This window comes from Sorex fumeus, unplaced genomic scaffold (genome assembly GCF_029834395.1).
Source record: "Sorex fumeus unplaced genomic scaffold, SorFum_2.1 ptg000028l, whole genome shotgun sequence".
In the NCBI taxonomy this organism is placed as follows: Eukaryota; Metazoa; Chordata; class Mammalia; order Eulipotyphla; family Soricidae; genus Sorex; species Sorex fumeus.
Window position 1 is genome coordinate 14,045,560 of NW_026606085.1, and position 16,652 is coordinate 14,062,211.

The window sequence follows — 16,652 nt, forward strand, 5'->3', positions numbered from 1 at the left end:
ATACATATATGCATAAAGGAACTCGGGTCGGCCATGTTGGCTGCGTGCAAGGCAAATCACTGTAGCGATAGCACAGCGGTAGGGCGTTTGCCTGGCACGCAGCCAACATGGCCGACCCGAGTTCGATTCCTCCGCCCCTCTCGGAGAGCCCGGCAAGCTACCGAGAGTATTCAATATGCCAAACACAGTAACAACAAAGTCTCCAATGGAGACGTTACTGGGCCCGCTCGAGCAAATCGATGAACAACGGGAGGGCCTTTACTTTACTTCCTTATATGTATAAAGGAAGACTGACAAGATGAAAAAATATCAGTTATAAGTCTCCATTTCTTAATTTCCAGTTAAATAAACCTGAGGCGCAGACTATAGAAACTTAACAAAAATAATGGCTGGCAGACAATTCTCCCTCCCGCCTGCTGGCACTTTCTCTACATCTTGTGACCTTATAATGCGAAGAAACACAATTTTGACATCCCTATCTACACAGTTCCTGCTTTAGAATCTAATTAGATTCAGTGTGTTTGGTTTATACTAAATCTAAATGCCCAAACATATGCTGGATTGCAACATTTTTATCCCTCAAATTCAAATGCAGGGCTTCAAAGGAACTTCTAAATTCTCAAATCAATATTAGATTTGAACCATCAGAAAGATACACAAAACAAACAAGTATGGCCTGATTTTTCATTCTTCATTCCAAATGTTGGTCTTTTCTTTTTTTAATTTTTGCTTTTGTTTGTGGGTCACACCCAGAGATGCTCAGGAATTATTCCTGGCAGGCTCGAGGGACCATATGGGTGCCAGGCATCAAAATCGGGTTGGCCTGCATGCAACTACTGTTCTGGTCCCTGGTCTATTTTTTAAATAATGAATTAACTCAGTCACATTTATTTGATGGCTAACATCTGATAAGGAAAGATGAAACGGGAAAGAAAGTGGAAAATAATATGAAAATACAGGAATGCTAAACACAGAAAACTGAGAAGGAGAGAGAAGAATATGGATGACCATTTGCAGAGCTCATAGAAACCAGGTCACAGGAATCTGAGTTTAGACTGAGCCATCGGGAAGTTCCTTCAGGGAAGCCAGTCAACTCCTCCCACATCTGAGGGGGATCCCTGGCATCCTTGTTTCTGGCAGTCAACTAAGGTGTAACTCATCACCACAGTGTGATACTGTTCGCAGGTATATTCCCTACTCCAACACTTGAGGACAACACACAATGACAAAGATCAAAGTGCAGCCAAAGCATTTCATTGTGCAAGTCATTAATTGACATATGGCTACACAATTAGATTCTAAGTTTTTATTTTGGATGGAAGGACATTGGTTCATTAGTGTGATGTGCATGGCCAAAATAGTCACGTCACCATAAAAGTCTTCACTGTCAGCATCTGCAACAGATTTCCAAAATTACTATAAATTTGCACTTTCTTATCAAAGCTGACCAAATAATTAAAGACTTTAGGCAACAATGATTAAGAACAGGTATTCTGTAAGAAGTTATGGGAGGTCATCTAGCAGGGTTAAATTGATCAGCAAAACACCATCATCATTTTGAATTTTTTTTTAGGTGATTATTTTATTTTAAAGTTTTTTTTCACCTCATTTTCTAAATGCCTAGGATCATTTTGAATTTTTTACTTCCATGTTTTACCAAAGAATCTGGCCATCACATTACTATCCTGCTAAGATTCCCTAGCCCACTCTTTGACACCACTTCGACCTCCCAGTGTCCCCAGTGAGCAAACAGACACATAAACACAGGGGCAGCGGCTCAGTCCTCTCTCTCACTGAAAATGCTCCCTGCTGCTTTCTTTTTAAACTGCCAGGAGAGGGTCCGAGCTATACCTGCACCTTCGTAATGAGCACAGCTCCTCAATATTAGTACTGGCAGGAGGTCTGGACATTTGAGTCATCATTTCATTATGTCTAATTCCTACCTCGGTATATAAATTAAATAGAAATATAAGCCAGATGAAATATAGGGAGGAAAATCTGAAACAATAACTTTAAACTGAATTAATCTTCCTGAAATCTACAAAGATATACAAAGCACTGAAAATTGGTAATAATATATTCTACTTCGGGCATATTTTCAAGAATATTAACTTCAATTTCAAAGGCCAAAATTCTCAAATCCTCCTACTCAAATATTGTACTTCTATAAAATAGAACCAAGAGCTTTAACGATCCCTAAATCATAATGAGTACAATTCTAATTTTAAAGCAATTATAAATTATGGACCAAAATACACATTTAACAACTCATTCCATTGTTAAGAGCTTAAAAATGGGGAATTATTAAATACATACTTTATATATAAGCAAATGTGAAAGATTATTTAAAATAATATATAAGTACAAATAAAACTCATCACACTAAAATTTTGAAATATTCTAAATCAGAATCTTAGGATTTATGCCTGTATGTTCCTAAGTCATTACTGAAAGACTCTCCTGAATCACTTGATTTGGTCATTTTGAATAAATGGTTATCATCCAATTCTTCTCAGGTATATTAAGAATTTTCTGCCGAATTTCAAAGTGACACGAATTAATGAATGATGCCACTAATACTATGGAAACTCCAGAGAAATGCCTTTAGCTCTGCCCATGGGAAGTTCCCTCAGGCACTGTTGCAGGCACTCAGGAGTGTCCGCAAGGCACTCATCACTGAGGGCTGCTTCTGCTACTCTTCCTCCTTATAGCCCTGAGCAGTGCGGTCATCTCTGGCAGCCGAAAGCTTCCCAAAATGCTTCGGAACAAACTGAATAGCCTTAAATAACTTTATTCTGTGTGAAACATTAGAGAGAAGTTTACGGAAAACAGAATGTGCAGTCAGATGTCTATTCCAGAAAATAACTTCTTTTCAAATCATTTAAAAGCATACTGAAAATAGATGTGCTTTATTTCTTTGCATTTTATTACTGACTGAAGTGCTGAACTTTCTTTAAAATACTTTGTATGCAAAAAAATGCTAGCTTAAACTCAACTATTCTAAGATTTATTTAAATTGCGTTTTTATTATTTATGCATAACTCATAACTCAGATGGATGGAAGGAGTGATAGTAAAGTAGGTAAGGAGCTTGACTTGCATGCAGCCAGCCAAGGTTCTATCCCTGGCACCCCGTATGAGCTCACTAGGAGTGATACCTGAACACAGAGCCAGAAGTGAGCCCTAGCACACCTGGGTGAGCCCAAAAATGAAACAAAAACAAACCCAGACTTTCCCAAAAGAGAATCAAAGCAATTCACAGTGAGGATGTTAAGTGTTCACTGTATTCCTTCAAAGAGTGAGGGACCGTGTCCTGTGGAGATGACTCTCTAGGGGCCAGAGCAATAGCACAGTGGGAAGGACTTTTGCCTTGAACGCAGCCGACCCAGGTTCAATCCCCAGCATCCCATATGCTCCGCCAAGCACCGCCAGGAGTAATGGAGTAATTCCTAAGTGCAGAGCAAGAAGGAACCCCTGAGCACCACTGTGTGTGGCCCAAAAAGGAAAAAAAAAAGGAAATGACTCTCTAGTTCAATGCTAGAACTAATCAGTAGTCCTGAGACTTCCAGGACTTTTTATGGAATACATTAGTTGGCATTCTAAGACAGAAATAGGTTATGAATAAAGTGTTCCTATGCTATGAAACGTCGAAGAGAATCTATTCCAGATACAGCTGTCTCCTTTACCTGTGCTCCTTTGAGGAAATGACCACCGGCCCCACAGCACTGAAATCGGTCTCACCATTTCTCTCAGTTTCACAAACCAGGGCAATTTTCATGAGTTTATAGTATTAGGTTTTCAGTGAGTCCTGTCATTTTTATAATTACTGTGGTTAGTATTAATAAATGTCTTCTTTTTATATGCTGAAATAAATTAATGGAAGAGGCAGATACTATGAAAAATGGCTGGGAACAGAGCCAAATCTTTTTACATACACCCAGGGCCCAGTAATTTCGTAAATGGCGCTTGAAGCTCTCTCGTCTAAGTAACTGCAAGGCCAGCCGGTGAGCGACTGTGTGAGACCACCATCCCCCTCACCCAGCTCAGATCCATGGCCACTCACCTTGTCTTTATTTTCAGTGCCAGAGGCCTCGGGCTTGGTCCGAATCACAAAAGGGGTGGACAGCCGCAGCAGGACCCTTTCAAAGGTGGCGTTCACCTTTGGAGACACGATCTCGAAGCAATCCTGGAACTTGAGCACCTTGTGGGGGTCGCAGCGGAGCTGCTTCCTCAGGCCTTCCCCCAGCTGCAGCACGGCCATGCTGGGGTCAAACATCAGGTGGAACGGGAAGGCCCTGCAGAAGGTGCTGATGCTGATCCTGAGGTCCTCGGGCGTCTGTGAGGCCCCTGGGGCAAGGTTCTTCCTGCTGTTGCTGTTCTCGCATTCTTTGATGGAGAAAGTGAGGCAGCTGCAGTTGTCCAAGTCTGCGCCGTCAGAGCACGTTTTCTCATTCGCGACCTGCTCCACTTCCAAGTCCAGCCGGTAGATCTTCTTTCCAGCAGCCTTGATCATCCCCAGCATGGCCAAGCCCACGGTCTGGTGGGGATGGAAGTAGTGGAGCATCAGAGAACCTCCAGGCAGCTCCTTGCACAGGAAGGAGGGGGACTCCAGGGTGGCCTGTTTCCCGAAAGAAGTTCTAATGTGTTCCAGCAAAGCGTCAAAGCCATTGAAGAAGTCTTGCAATGTACCACCAACAGCCCGAAGGACTCTTTCATTCTCATCAAAGCATATGTTGAAGAATTCCTCTCCAAACCTTTCTTGGAGCTCCTCAAACTTCAAACCTAGAGGCAGGTGGAAAGCAAGTATCAGTAGAAGCGTAAACAAAGATCTAACTTTTCCATACTTCCCAAGAATGTAGCTCTTGATGTGTGCAAGCAACACAGTTTGGGCCTACAGACCTCCCAGATTGGGAAATCAATCATTTGGGGACAGGAAACTGAATTTCAGTTCATTTTCTCCAGGCTTCTGAAATGCCAGGGGGCATAATTCACTTTGCATCAGACATTCTTTAGCACAGTTTTAGACTCAAAGCCTGCCCGGTATGTAAATATATTTTTCATATAGCATCTTGACACCACACGTGTAGAACCCAGCTCAAGCCCCACTCTCCACACAGTGTCCTGCACTCCCGTGGTGCATGAATTACACACCAAGAACCTCCACTCACACAGTCCCAACCAAAAGCCTTTGTTCCCCTTAGGGCTCACTCTTGATGTTAGACATCCTCAGTTTCAACAAATGTCCAGTGACTCATGCCCTTCCTTACAATATCACACAGAGTAGTTTGATTCCCCTAAAAGTCCTCTATACCGCATGTATTCATCCCTCCCTCTACCTTAACTCCCAAAGTATGAACTATTACAATGCTGTCAATTAGTTCTTCAGTTTTTTTTCTCATGCTCTACTCCATTTGCTGCAGTTATAACAAACAATATTTTAGTGATTTCCTCCTCTAAAAATATTTATAGAAAGCATTGTAGCACTGTCCTCCCATTGTTCATCAATTTGCTCAAGCTGGCCCAGTAACATCTCCATTTTGAGACTTGTGGTTACTTTGTTTGGCATATTGAATACATCACCGGGAGCTTGCCAGGCATTGCTGTGCGGGCGAGATACTTTCAGTAGCTTGCCGGGCTCTCCCAGAGGGGCGGAGGAATCGAACCCGGCTAGGCCGGGCTGGCTGCACGCAAGGCAAACACCCTACCACTGTGCTATGGCTCCAGCCCTATAAAAATTGTCTATATTATGTCCAAGACATAATCTACTTATCAAAATTTAATTGTTAAGTGGGAACTATTGACCAGACAAGGAATCTGCGAGTAGGAGCAGCTACATGCCTGAGAAAAGACTTCAGGTGACCAAGTGTAAACTAAAGGCCTTAGCTTAGTCATTTCAGGAGAAGTCATGAAGGTGAGCTAGATCACAGAAATAAATAACACAGTGAGTTAGAGCTGTTATAATGTGATAAGATTTGCATTCATTCCCCTACTCTGCTACACAAGGACTGTCAAGAATGGTGTATGTGTATTACCAGAAAATGCTATATGTCGTTAAGATTTTTTCAGTTCATACTTGCAGGTGCTATGTGAAAAGGAACTCTATTGTAATAAATTATAATAAACATATGTAAACATGCACTTATACATCCACACTCACAAAAGTCCATGTAGTGATTAGGATCAGAGATATGCGTTATCTCGTTGAATATCACTCCAAGCACAATCTCAGAACAATATGAAGAGAATGCATGTCCCCCACAAGAACACAACAAATGCAAAAAGTCTGGGTGTGTGCACTAAGGAAAGTCTCTACATAAACCATTCTATTGCAAATGCTTTGTCTGGACAAGTAGTAACCTTACCATGTAGGTTCCTCTGCTAGTGTTGCGTTAGAATGAAGAGAAGTCTAGGTTTCTGTGACTTAGTTAGCTGTTCCCACCTCCGCTGTTATTCCCTAAGGGTTCTCCCAACCCAGAGTGAGGGGGAAAAAAAACACACTCAAAACACATCAACTTATTCTTGGAAGCCTACTGGAGAGTCTAACCATTGTGGCAATAATGAAGTCACAATGTCAACGAAGTTCAGAAAAGCAAAGTAAAATGAAAAGTAGGAAAACCAGAGTGAGAACGGCCTTTAACCATGAAGCCTTTCTTTGAAATTACCAGTCTTAGTGTTAGACACAATGTTCAAGGCAGCTGAAAAAGTCACCGACGAAGATAAAAACATCATCACGTGTCTCACAGTGGCATATTACAGACTGCCCTTGAGCATATGCTGCACACTTTACAACAGTGCCAATTTCCCCAATAATAGCAGCGATCTGTCTAGCTCTCTGCTAGGGAAGAGAGAAAGCAAGACAGGAAAGACTCAAACTTGGCTCCCAATCAACATGCCACTGAAACTGACTTTGGAACCACTTAGACCCATCCATAAAAGCTGGTTCTTAGAATTGGAGTCTCATCTGTTACCCAAGTTCACATTATGGCCTTTTCTGGTTGTTTTTGGCCTTTTGGGCTACCCCTACTGTTCTCAGGGCTATTCCTGGTTCTGTGATCACTCAGGATCACTCTTGCCAAGACTCCAGGGACCATCTGAGGTAATGGCCAGTAGCCACACTGCAGTCAGGTGCTGCCCAGAGCGAAGGGCAGAGGACAGTAGCAGTAGCGTCTGCCTCAATTTTGTACCCACCTGGCCCGGTCACCTGCCACACCTTGAGAACCACAGCAGCAGTCCCCGGGCTCTAGACAACTCCCGAGGTATGCTCCCCTCATTTCTCATACCTGCACTTCTTACTCCTTCTTACCTAATGGCTAAGGAGGCAGGGAAGGGAATTGCTATGCAAATGCACAAATCCTGGCTTCTGTGGCTGATGACTCGACCTGCTCAAATTGGACCCCACAGTCATGGCAGCAGGAGAGCATAATTTGGAACCTCAGAGGGCTTACTCAGAGCTGTTAATCACTGCTAATGCCTCTTTAATTGTTGTGCCTTTTACACTCACTAAATTGTGATTTACTCTCCTCAGTTGCTCCATCCCAGTTTTGGGAGCTCTGCCTGTCCAATTTGTACAGAGGATTAACTTTCGGAATAAATGTTTTGTGGTAAAGATATAAAATTGATGAAAATCTGGAAAACTTCCAGATTTCCTACTAAATTTAGTAATACTTAGCTGAAGCCCTAAAAATGTATTTCATTTTAAAAAAATAGCCAAAGTTTTTGTTTGTTTTTGTTTGGGGGGCACACCCAGCGTTGCTCAGAACTTACTCCTGACCCTGCGCTCCAGAATCACTCCTGGCAGGCTTGGGGGACCAACTGGCGTGCCAGGGACCAAACCCAGGTCAGCCCTGTGCAAGGCAATGCACTATTGCGCCCCCCTGACATCAGACAGGCATCTCCCGTGTCTGCAATCCAGCAGCCATGTGGCGAGCTGGTGCAGTATTCACAGTGTGCACAAATGAGCCAGCATAAGACTCAAACACTTCTGGAGGACAACCACATAGGATTGTGAGGGATTGTTTTAAAGAGAATTTACAGATCCATCATTCCAGTTAATGTGGCTTCAGGCAGCCAACAAATGCTCTGGACTTTCACTGGTAGCCCTTCCAGCCTCCCTCGATACAGTGACCCTCTGACCATCACCTCTCCGCTGTACAGTGACACAACCCAAGACAGCCATGAGGCAGCCTAGCCTGGGAAGCTTCCTTTTCCAGTGCAGCTGTCCCTGGAAATCACAACATCCCTTCCTACACTCACTGAGCCAAGAATGAGTCTGGTGAGTTGGGTCCACTGTTTCTCTTATGGCCCTGCAGTGACCTGTGTCCATCTGCATGCTCCTGTCCCAGGCATCCCTGGAACTGTCTCATGCTCATCTTCTCTTTGACTTCCATCTTATTTTCTCAATGAACTAATTCAAAATACAATAAAGGCAGCTCTAGGAACTCTTTTAAGTAGACATAAAGAGCAAAAGTGCCTCAGAAAGCAAAGATATCAGTGTTTCTGAGTGATCTGAAAGGCTACCACAAGTACCAACTTGGAAGGACTGTGGGAAGCAGCAAAGCTTCCAAAGCCCATCTCAGAGAGGCTGTGTGCTGTGAGTTGCTTTACCCAGGGTGGTAGCCCGAGTGTCTGTCTGCCAGAGAGGACAGGTGTTTGTGCTATTCCTCCACCTGGGCATCCTCCTACTACTTCCCAGTCTCACTATACTCTTGGTATACTGGTGGTATAAAGTACAAGATGTCCAGAAATAGATTCACTCATGGGTGAGACCCAGCCAAGTGTGTGAAGAGCAGCTGTGAACGTGGTGGCGGTTGAGTTCTGGAGGTTTTTGACTACTGGGGCTGGGTCCGTCGGGGCGGGGAGAGGTCTGGTAATATACACACACCGTTCTTGACAGTCCTTTTGTAGGAGAGTAGGGGAATGAATGCCAATCATATCACGTTATTCCACCTCTAACTCATTGTGTTACTTATCTTTGTGGTCTAGCTGACCTTCATGACTTCCCCTTAAATGACTCAGCTAACGCCTTCAGTTTACACCTGGTCACCTGAAGTCTTTTCTCAGGCATGTAGCTGCTCATACTCGCAGATTCCTTGTCTGGTCAATAGTTCCCCCTTAACAATTAAATTTTGATAAGTAGATTATGTCCTGGACATAATACAGGCAAGTTTTACAGTTTTTCTCTATAAATATTTTTAGAGAAGGAAATCACTAAAATATTGTTTGTGATAACTGCAGTAAATGGAGTAGAGCATGAGAAAAAACTGAAGAACTAATTACAGCATTGTAACAGTTCATACTCTGGGGGTTAGGGTAGAGGGAAGGATGAATAAGTGCAGTACAGAGAACTTTTAGGGGAATCAAACTACCCTGTATGATACTGTAAGGGAGAGCATGGGCAGTCACTGGACATTTGTTGAAACTGAGGATCTCCGAGAGGGGCGGAGGAGCGATAGCACAGCAGTAGGGTGTTTGCCTTACAAGTGGCCGACCCGAGTTCGATTCCTCCACACCTCTCGGAGAGCCCGGCAAGCTACCGAGAGTATCTTGCCCGCACGGCAGAGCCTGGCAAGCTACCTGTGACATATTCGATATGCCAAACACAGTAACAACAAGTCTCATGATGGAGACGTTACTGGGCCCGCTCGAGCAAATCGATGAACAACGGGAGGACCGTGTTTTTGTTTTGAGGATGTCCAACATCAAGAGTGAGCCCTATGGGGGAACAAAGGCTTTTGGCTGTGACTGTTCACCCTGTCCCATTCACATTTTTTCATACTCCGTTCGCTTTTGATCACACACAAATAAGCTGTTGGGCTGAAAAAGGAAGAAATTTCATACCGGGAGGGGGGAGTCCAAGTGGTCCAAGGGCTGCCTGATCTCATACCCACCGCCTCTTCTGCATTATGGCTAAAAGCAACCTGAACACAGTTGTGGTCATCATCACCATGCCAGAAAAATGCCACAGGGAGACACAAAGTCAAGTCTGACATGAACAAAAATTAATGGAAATGCCAATATTTCAAAGCTGGGAGAGAAGACAGTATGTCCCCCGAATTTTGGCATTTCTGTCAAGGAAGTGACTACCATTTGGTTCTAAATATTTAGTGAGAGGATCTGTTCTTTGACTTTGGTAACACAGATGAGTTTGTTCCTTGTGTCTTCATTCAGTTTGTTTTTTCACATACCCACACACATTTTACATAGCTGGGCTTGAAAAATGTGTAGAGTTTTGGGGTGGAAACACTTTCAGGGTGGCTCTTTTAGTTTCCTGTATAATTTTCTCTCTACTGAGAGGCACGTTTGCAGCTGAGACCTGCTGGGGAAAGGAGCGGCCAGCACAGGCCCTGCTTCCTCTCTACAGGGGAAGGTGAATGAGTCTTCGAGGCGGGTAATAGAGGTGAGGCTGCTTGAAGGTGGTCAGCAGACCTTGTAGGAAGCACAGCTTTCCACCACCACCCCCCTATCCTTAAATACTTCCTTTTATATCCGCAGAGGGATGAACAGTCCAGTTTAGCCACAAAGCTACAAATTCACACAACGTTTCATGAAAAAGGAAGGATGACTCAGAGTGAGGCTGAACACCATGAAAGATTAGTCTCGGCCTCAGAACTTAATAAGGCTTTGCCTGGTGGCAAGTATTGATCCTGAGGGCACTATTCAGTAGCATTCTCCAACTCAGTCCGCCAGCTCAGTCTGTTTCCCAGAGAACCAGGCCATGACAATATCCCAGTTTCCTGTGTGATAGCATGAGCTTTCCACAGAGTTCTCCTTGAAGCAGCTGCTGAGTGTTTCTGCAAGCGTATTTATCACATTTTAATTGGCCAGTTCTTAACTGTTAGTTGTTGCCCACATTCTGTCAGCATAAAGAACATGCAACGAACATCAAACCACCAACTGATGTTTCTGTTGTTTGGGTTTCTTAAAAAAAAAAAAAATCAGGGCTGGAATGATAGCACGGCGGGTAGGGTATTTGCCTTACACGCGGCCAACCCGGGTTCGATTCCCAGTATCCCATATGGTCCCCTGAGAACTGCCAAGAGTAATTCCTGAGGGCAGAGCCAGAGGTAACCCCTGTGTATCACCGGGTATGACCCAAAAAGCAAAAAAAAAAAAAAAAAATCAAGTGTGGGCCATTATAAAATACTGATAACTAAAGTTCTCAGTCTGTTGTCATTGAGGTTTACAGACTGTAAACATAAATCCAAAGATAAAATAAGCCACCAGGATACTAAGGAATTGGGACAGATTACTTCAGTTATTATTGCACCCTTGATCCAACACTCGGAACAGGATGCTGGAGAGGCCCAGTGAGGTCAAAGAGCAGAAAGCTGGAATTCACTTGCACAACATTCTGCTCTGTGTTACGGGCTGGAGAGAGACCATGGAGATACTGCAGCTTCTCTAGCTCACGATCTCTTTTCCGCCAGAGAAACGTCTCATTGGCAAGCACTGCCAGACACACCTTACACGTGTAATGTATCTGACTTTTAAGTTTGGGCTGGTGCACATTCAGAAATATTATTGTTGAAAAATTGTTTCCAGGGGTGCTGGAGCAATAGCAGAGAAGGGAAAGCGTTTGCCTTGTATGCGGCTAACCCAGGTTTGACACCCAGCATATGGGAATATGGTCCCCCAACCACCACCAGAAGTGATTCCTGAGTGCAGAGCCAGGAGTAACCCCTGAGCATCGCCGGGTGTGACCCAAAAAGAAAAAAAAAATGTTTCTGGCCATAATCCAGAGACTCAACAATCAATCTCTCAGAAGAGAGCCTAGAATGATTCACCATAGCCATGCCTCCAGACCCCACACCAGGCTATTTCATTAGGGGCAACCCAGAGGTGGGTGGGTGAGACCCCTCCCTGCCACAACAGATTCAGCCCCAGCAGTCGAAAACCTCCAGAACTCAACAGCCACCATATTCACAGCTGCTCTCCACAGACTTGGATGGGTCTCACCCATGAGTGAATCTATTCCTGGACATCTCGTACTTTACACCACCAATATACCAGGAGAAGCACACCACATTTGATGGGGTTTAAAGTAGAAGGCAACCAATCTTAGTGGGAAATATATTTATACAGATATAGATATAAGCACACAAGGCTCAACCTTTAACAATATGTTACTAATCTTTTTTAGAAGGGCTTACTGGCTCCTGGGTGAAATATAACAATTTTCACACTCTTTCCTCTAAGAAACCTTTTTTGGATCATTTTTAGCAGATTATTCATACAAATAATACTAAATACATTATTTAAATAAATAAATTATTTAAGGTTCTGCTTTGGGGGCAGGGGTTTGGGCTCAGGATGGAAACATTCGAAATGTGGTGGTGGGAAGGTGCAATGGTGATGGGATTGGTGTTCGAATATTAAATGCAATCAAAAATTATAGAGTACTTTATAGAAATAAAATTGTAGCACTGTAGCACTGTCCTCCCATTGTTCATCGATTTGCTCAAGCGGGCCCAGTAATGTCTCCACCATGAGACTTGTTGTTACTGTATTTTAGCATATCAAATATGTCACAGGTGGCTTGCCAGGCTTTGCCGTGCGGGCGAGATACTCTTGGTAGCTTGCCGGGCTCCCCGAGAGGGGTGGAGGAATCAAGTCAGGTTGGCCACGTGGGTCATGTGCAAGGCAAACACCCGACCCACTAAATTTTAAAAATTGCTCCTAAATTATATGACTGAAACCCAATCATGACAACTTTGTAACCATGTAACTCAATTTTAAAAAAACATTTTTTTAAAAAAGAGAAGAAAAATTGTTCCCTCCTCCCACCGCCAGTTATGTGACCCCAGATGGTGTTGAATCCACTTTGATACGGAAATCAGCTTAAAAACTAAAAAGATTAAGTTCAAAATAAAATTAACAGCTACTTAAAGCTCTCAGAGTCTACCAGAAAAATTACGTTTGTAATTAGTATAACAGGACCCATCTGACAAATTTATGGGAAAGAGAAGGAGAAAGTTGAACTTGGTTTATCTAGCAAGACAAACCGGCAAATCCTAGAGACCTAAGATTTCTGTCCAGTTCTTTAAGAACTGCACAAAAATCATCTCTTAAATCTATTCCTTCCTTTCAACGCTTTCTGAGTGTCCAATGTGTGTGCTTTCACTGGAATCCCCCAAATCCAGCAGCCCCCACTGGCAAGCACCTCAGGGGTCCTAGCAGGAAGGCACAGCCTCTCTGGGGACTATGGGGAATCTGAACCAAAGGAGGAGAAAGAAGAGGCAACTTTTGCTTTCCTTGGGCACAGGTCTTCAGGGAAAAGTAGCCACTGGCTAGCCCGGAGGAGATGTGGAACAGAAATATCTGCATTAGGAGTTCTTTGTGCATGAACCCTCATGACCTCCCACAACTTTTTTAACACTGAAAGGAAACAAAAGGTTCTATGAGATTTTTCTTAATATTGAAAGCAAACAAAAATGCATTATCTGAAAGGTCAACCAAATCTAGTACTTGACAGGAAAAAGATATTACAATGCCACAGTATCTTGAATCACATACAGTGAAAGGGGCCACATCCTTGATGAGGCTGCAGCAATGTCAGACTGCAATGGGGAGAGGAGAACTGACTTTTCTCTCCTCAGCTGTATCCCAAGACTTTTCAGAATATTGCTGCTATTTCCTGTCTAGTTTTCAGAAAGAAGTCAAGGGTCAACATAACTTGTTTTTTCTATCCACTAACAGTGAAATGATTGGCCTGGTGCCCTGGAAGGCAGGGAGATAATAAGAAATTTTTTTTAGCCTGTGACCACGGGAATCTTGTTTCAATTGCAAAACTCAGGTTGTGGACAATCTTTTTAAACAATGAACCTACAAGCTTAAATTATTCCATCTGCAAAACTCATACTTGGGGTGAGCTCACTGTATCATTCCCATTTCACGAATCAGATCTGAGGACCTAAAGGGTAAAATCATGAGGCCTGGAGAAGACAAGTTCCTGTGTGACAGCGTGAAGATCGCCAGCCCCACCAGTCACTCCTACTGACCACATATTCATACTAAGAGGAAAGCAGTAATACTGATTCATGACTATCACTGTTATTCAAACTTTTGCTTCCCATAATCAATTAAATCATCTATCATTAATCATTTATCATTAAAACTACCCCTCCCCAAGGGCCAAGATATTGGCTGTATGTGTCAGCATGCACAAGATCTGGAGGGTGGGGCTTCTGGTCCATTAATAATTTGAAGATCTTGCCAGTGGGAATAATGTTAATTATACATAATTCTTGCCATGGGGTTCCCCATCATTTTAGAAAGTTTACTTTCAACTCCTTTTTTTGGGGGGGGATGGAGGTTTTTTTGGGGGTGGGGATGGAGGTTGGGAGGACACATTACAAAGTGCTCAGGGCGTATGCATTCCTGGCTCTGAGCTCAGGGATCACTCCTGAAGAGGCTTATGGGATCATTTGGGGTGCAAGGGATAGAACCCAGGTAGGCCGCATGTGAGGCAAGTGCCCTCCTTGCTGTACTCTCTCTGCTCCCCTTGTGAGCTCTGCTTAAACACTAAGCAACAGGCCAGGGATGTGGTTCAGCGGTAGAGCACTGCCTTGCATGAGTGAAGCCCTGGGCTGGATACCCAGTATCACCCCAAAATAAAATTAGCACAGAATAGCTACTTGGCGCGATGTCCTACTTCAGGTGAAGATCCTATTCATCTAACCGTAGACCAAGTATCAAGATGCACCAAGCACTGCTACAACTACAGAAAAACTTCTACAGCACACTGTAATAGATCTAGTGGCTGGTGGCACACAGTGGAGGCCGGTTTAAGCTGGGCATTTAAAATGGAAAGGAAGCAATTAGATACCTCAGTCCACAGAGGCCAACTTTCAGGGAAAGTACTTGGGGAGCCCAAAAAAAAGTCATAATTAAAGATTAAGTGATTACAAAAAATGCATGTCCCAGAGAAGATGTCACTGGTATAAAAAAGTAAACAACAGAAGTATTAGAAATTATTTTTATTACTTAGAAATGAGCACTCCTCAGTCTGAAGCAACAAACTGGAATACAGAGGAATCAGCCACCTCATCTGATTAAAAACTGTCCCAAAATTTTCAAGAGCAAATCAGTCTATGTTCAAATACTCTTCTAATTTTATCTTCATGGTCCCTGTCACAAAAGAAGACAATAAACTCCCTAGATGGCCCCAATCTGGAATGCCTACATTATAATAACAAGATTAAGAGAGTTCACCTACAACTGTCTGAACTCCAATTTACCCTATCAAAATACTGAAAACATTTGCTTTCAATGAGAGATAACCAATTATTAAGTTACAGTAGTAATAATTATGCTCGAGGCCCCCTCGAGCGGGCCCAGTAACGTCTCCATTGGAGACTTTGTTGTTACTGTGTTTGGCATATCGAATACATCACGGGGAGTTTGCCAGGCCCTGCCGTTCGGGCGAGATACTCTCGGTAGCTTGCTGGGCTCTCCGAGAGGGGCGGAGGAATCGAACTTGGGTCGGCCATGTTGGCTGCATGCAAGGCAAACGCCCTACCGCTGTGCTATAGCTCCAGCCCAGTAATAATTATATCCAAATTTTTATTGTTATCAATCATAAGTCATCAATAAAATGTTTTTATTGAGTCAACCAATTTTCAAAGTTGCTAAGTGTGTTCAATATATTCCAATTCATAAATAATCATATGATTTAGAGTTTGTCTTTTTTAAAATGAAAACCACTTATGTCATCTTCACACCAAGCTCACTAATTTCTCAGATATTATCACCAAAAGGCTGGTACTTGTACATTCCTGATCACAATAAAATTTCAAAAACACAGACAAGCTGAGACATAAAAAAACACATTGTTATTTATAAAAAAACATCAAAAAGCACATACTAGCTGATAATTCTGAAAATGGTGGCATGCTACAGAGAGTCCAAGTTTTACGGTATTTCAGGATCCTGGTAACAAGATTCCATTTCCTCCAACAATGGAAAATCCTGTGAGAGGTACACAGAGGCCATCCCCAGCACTTTCTGCAATAATGCCATGACCCCCTTACTCCATTCTGACTCTAACCATCCTAAATCTGAGAAGACCAAGCCCCTCTCTGACATAGCTTTAGAACAGAGAGCCTGAGCACTTGTCCTCTCGTCCTTGCCGACCATTTCCAGGGGTGCCACCTGAGAGCAGCGTGGTCAGTCCAGGCCTGCGCCTCCTGCTGCTGAAACCCGCCCGCCCAGGTGCTGTGCTTCATCAGGGAGCAGCTCACCACACGTTGTCCCAGCTGTCTCACCTCTGCCCTGTGGGAAGATGACTTTCCATCCTCTGTCTCTGTCCTGCAGAAGTGGCTGCTGAAACACACACAGCCCTCTTGCCTTGCCTTTCCCCATCACCCTTGTTGCCCCAACAAGCTAAGTCCCAGCTAAAGGGCCAGCTGCGCCAGCAACAACCCCCGGAACGCAGCTGCTACTGCGGCACAGACGCGCCCCTGAACGGGGAACCACAGGCCCCTGATACTGACTCAGCAGATGCGCCCCTGCACCTGCTGAGAGAAACTGCAGCACAGGGCTGGGCACTAACACGCGGGGAAGAGGCCCCACCGCCCACTCCTGATGGAGACATCCGGACAGCGGGCCATCCTGGGCACTGGGCCCAGCGCCCACTCCCAATGCAGACTCGAGGGT

General features: G+C 43.8%; 1 protein-coding gene across 1 annotated transcript in view; it reads right to left on the reverse strand.

Annotated features, from left to right (window-relative positions):
• GUCY1A2 (guanylate cyclase 1 soluble subunit alpha 2) overlaps positions 1-16,652 on the reverse strand; it is a 201,928-nt gene that overhangs the window by 132,126 nt on the left and 53,150 nt on the right. Inside the window, exon 4 of the mRNA XM_056115229.1 lies at positions 4,063-4,781. Within this exon, the coding sequence (XP_055971204.1) occupies positions 4,063-4,781 (719 nt within the window). The remainder of the gene's footprint in view (positions 1-4,062; positions 4,782-16,652) is intronic.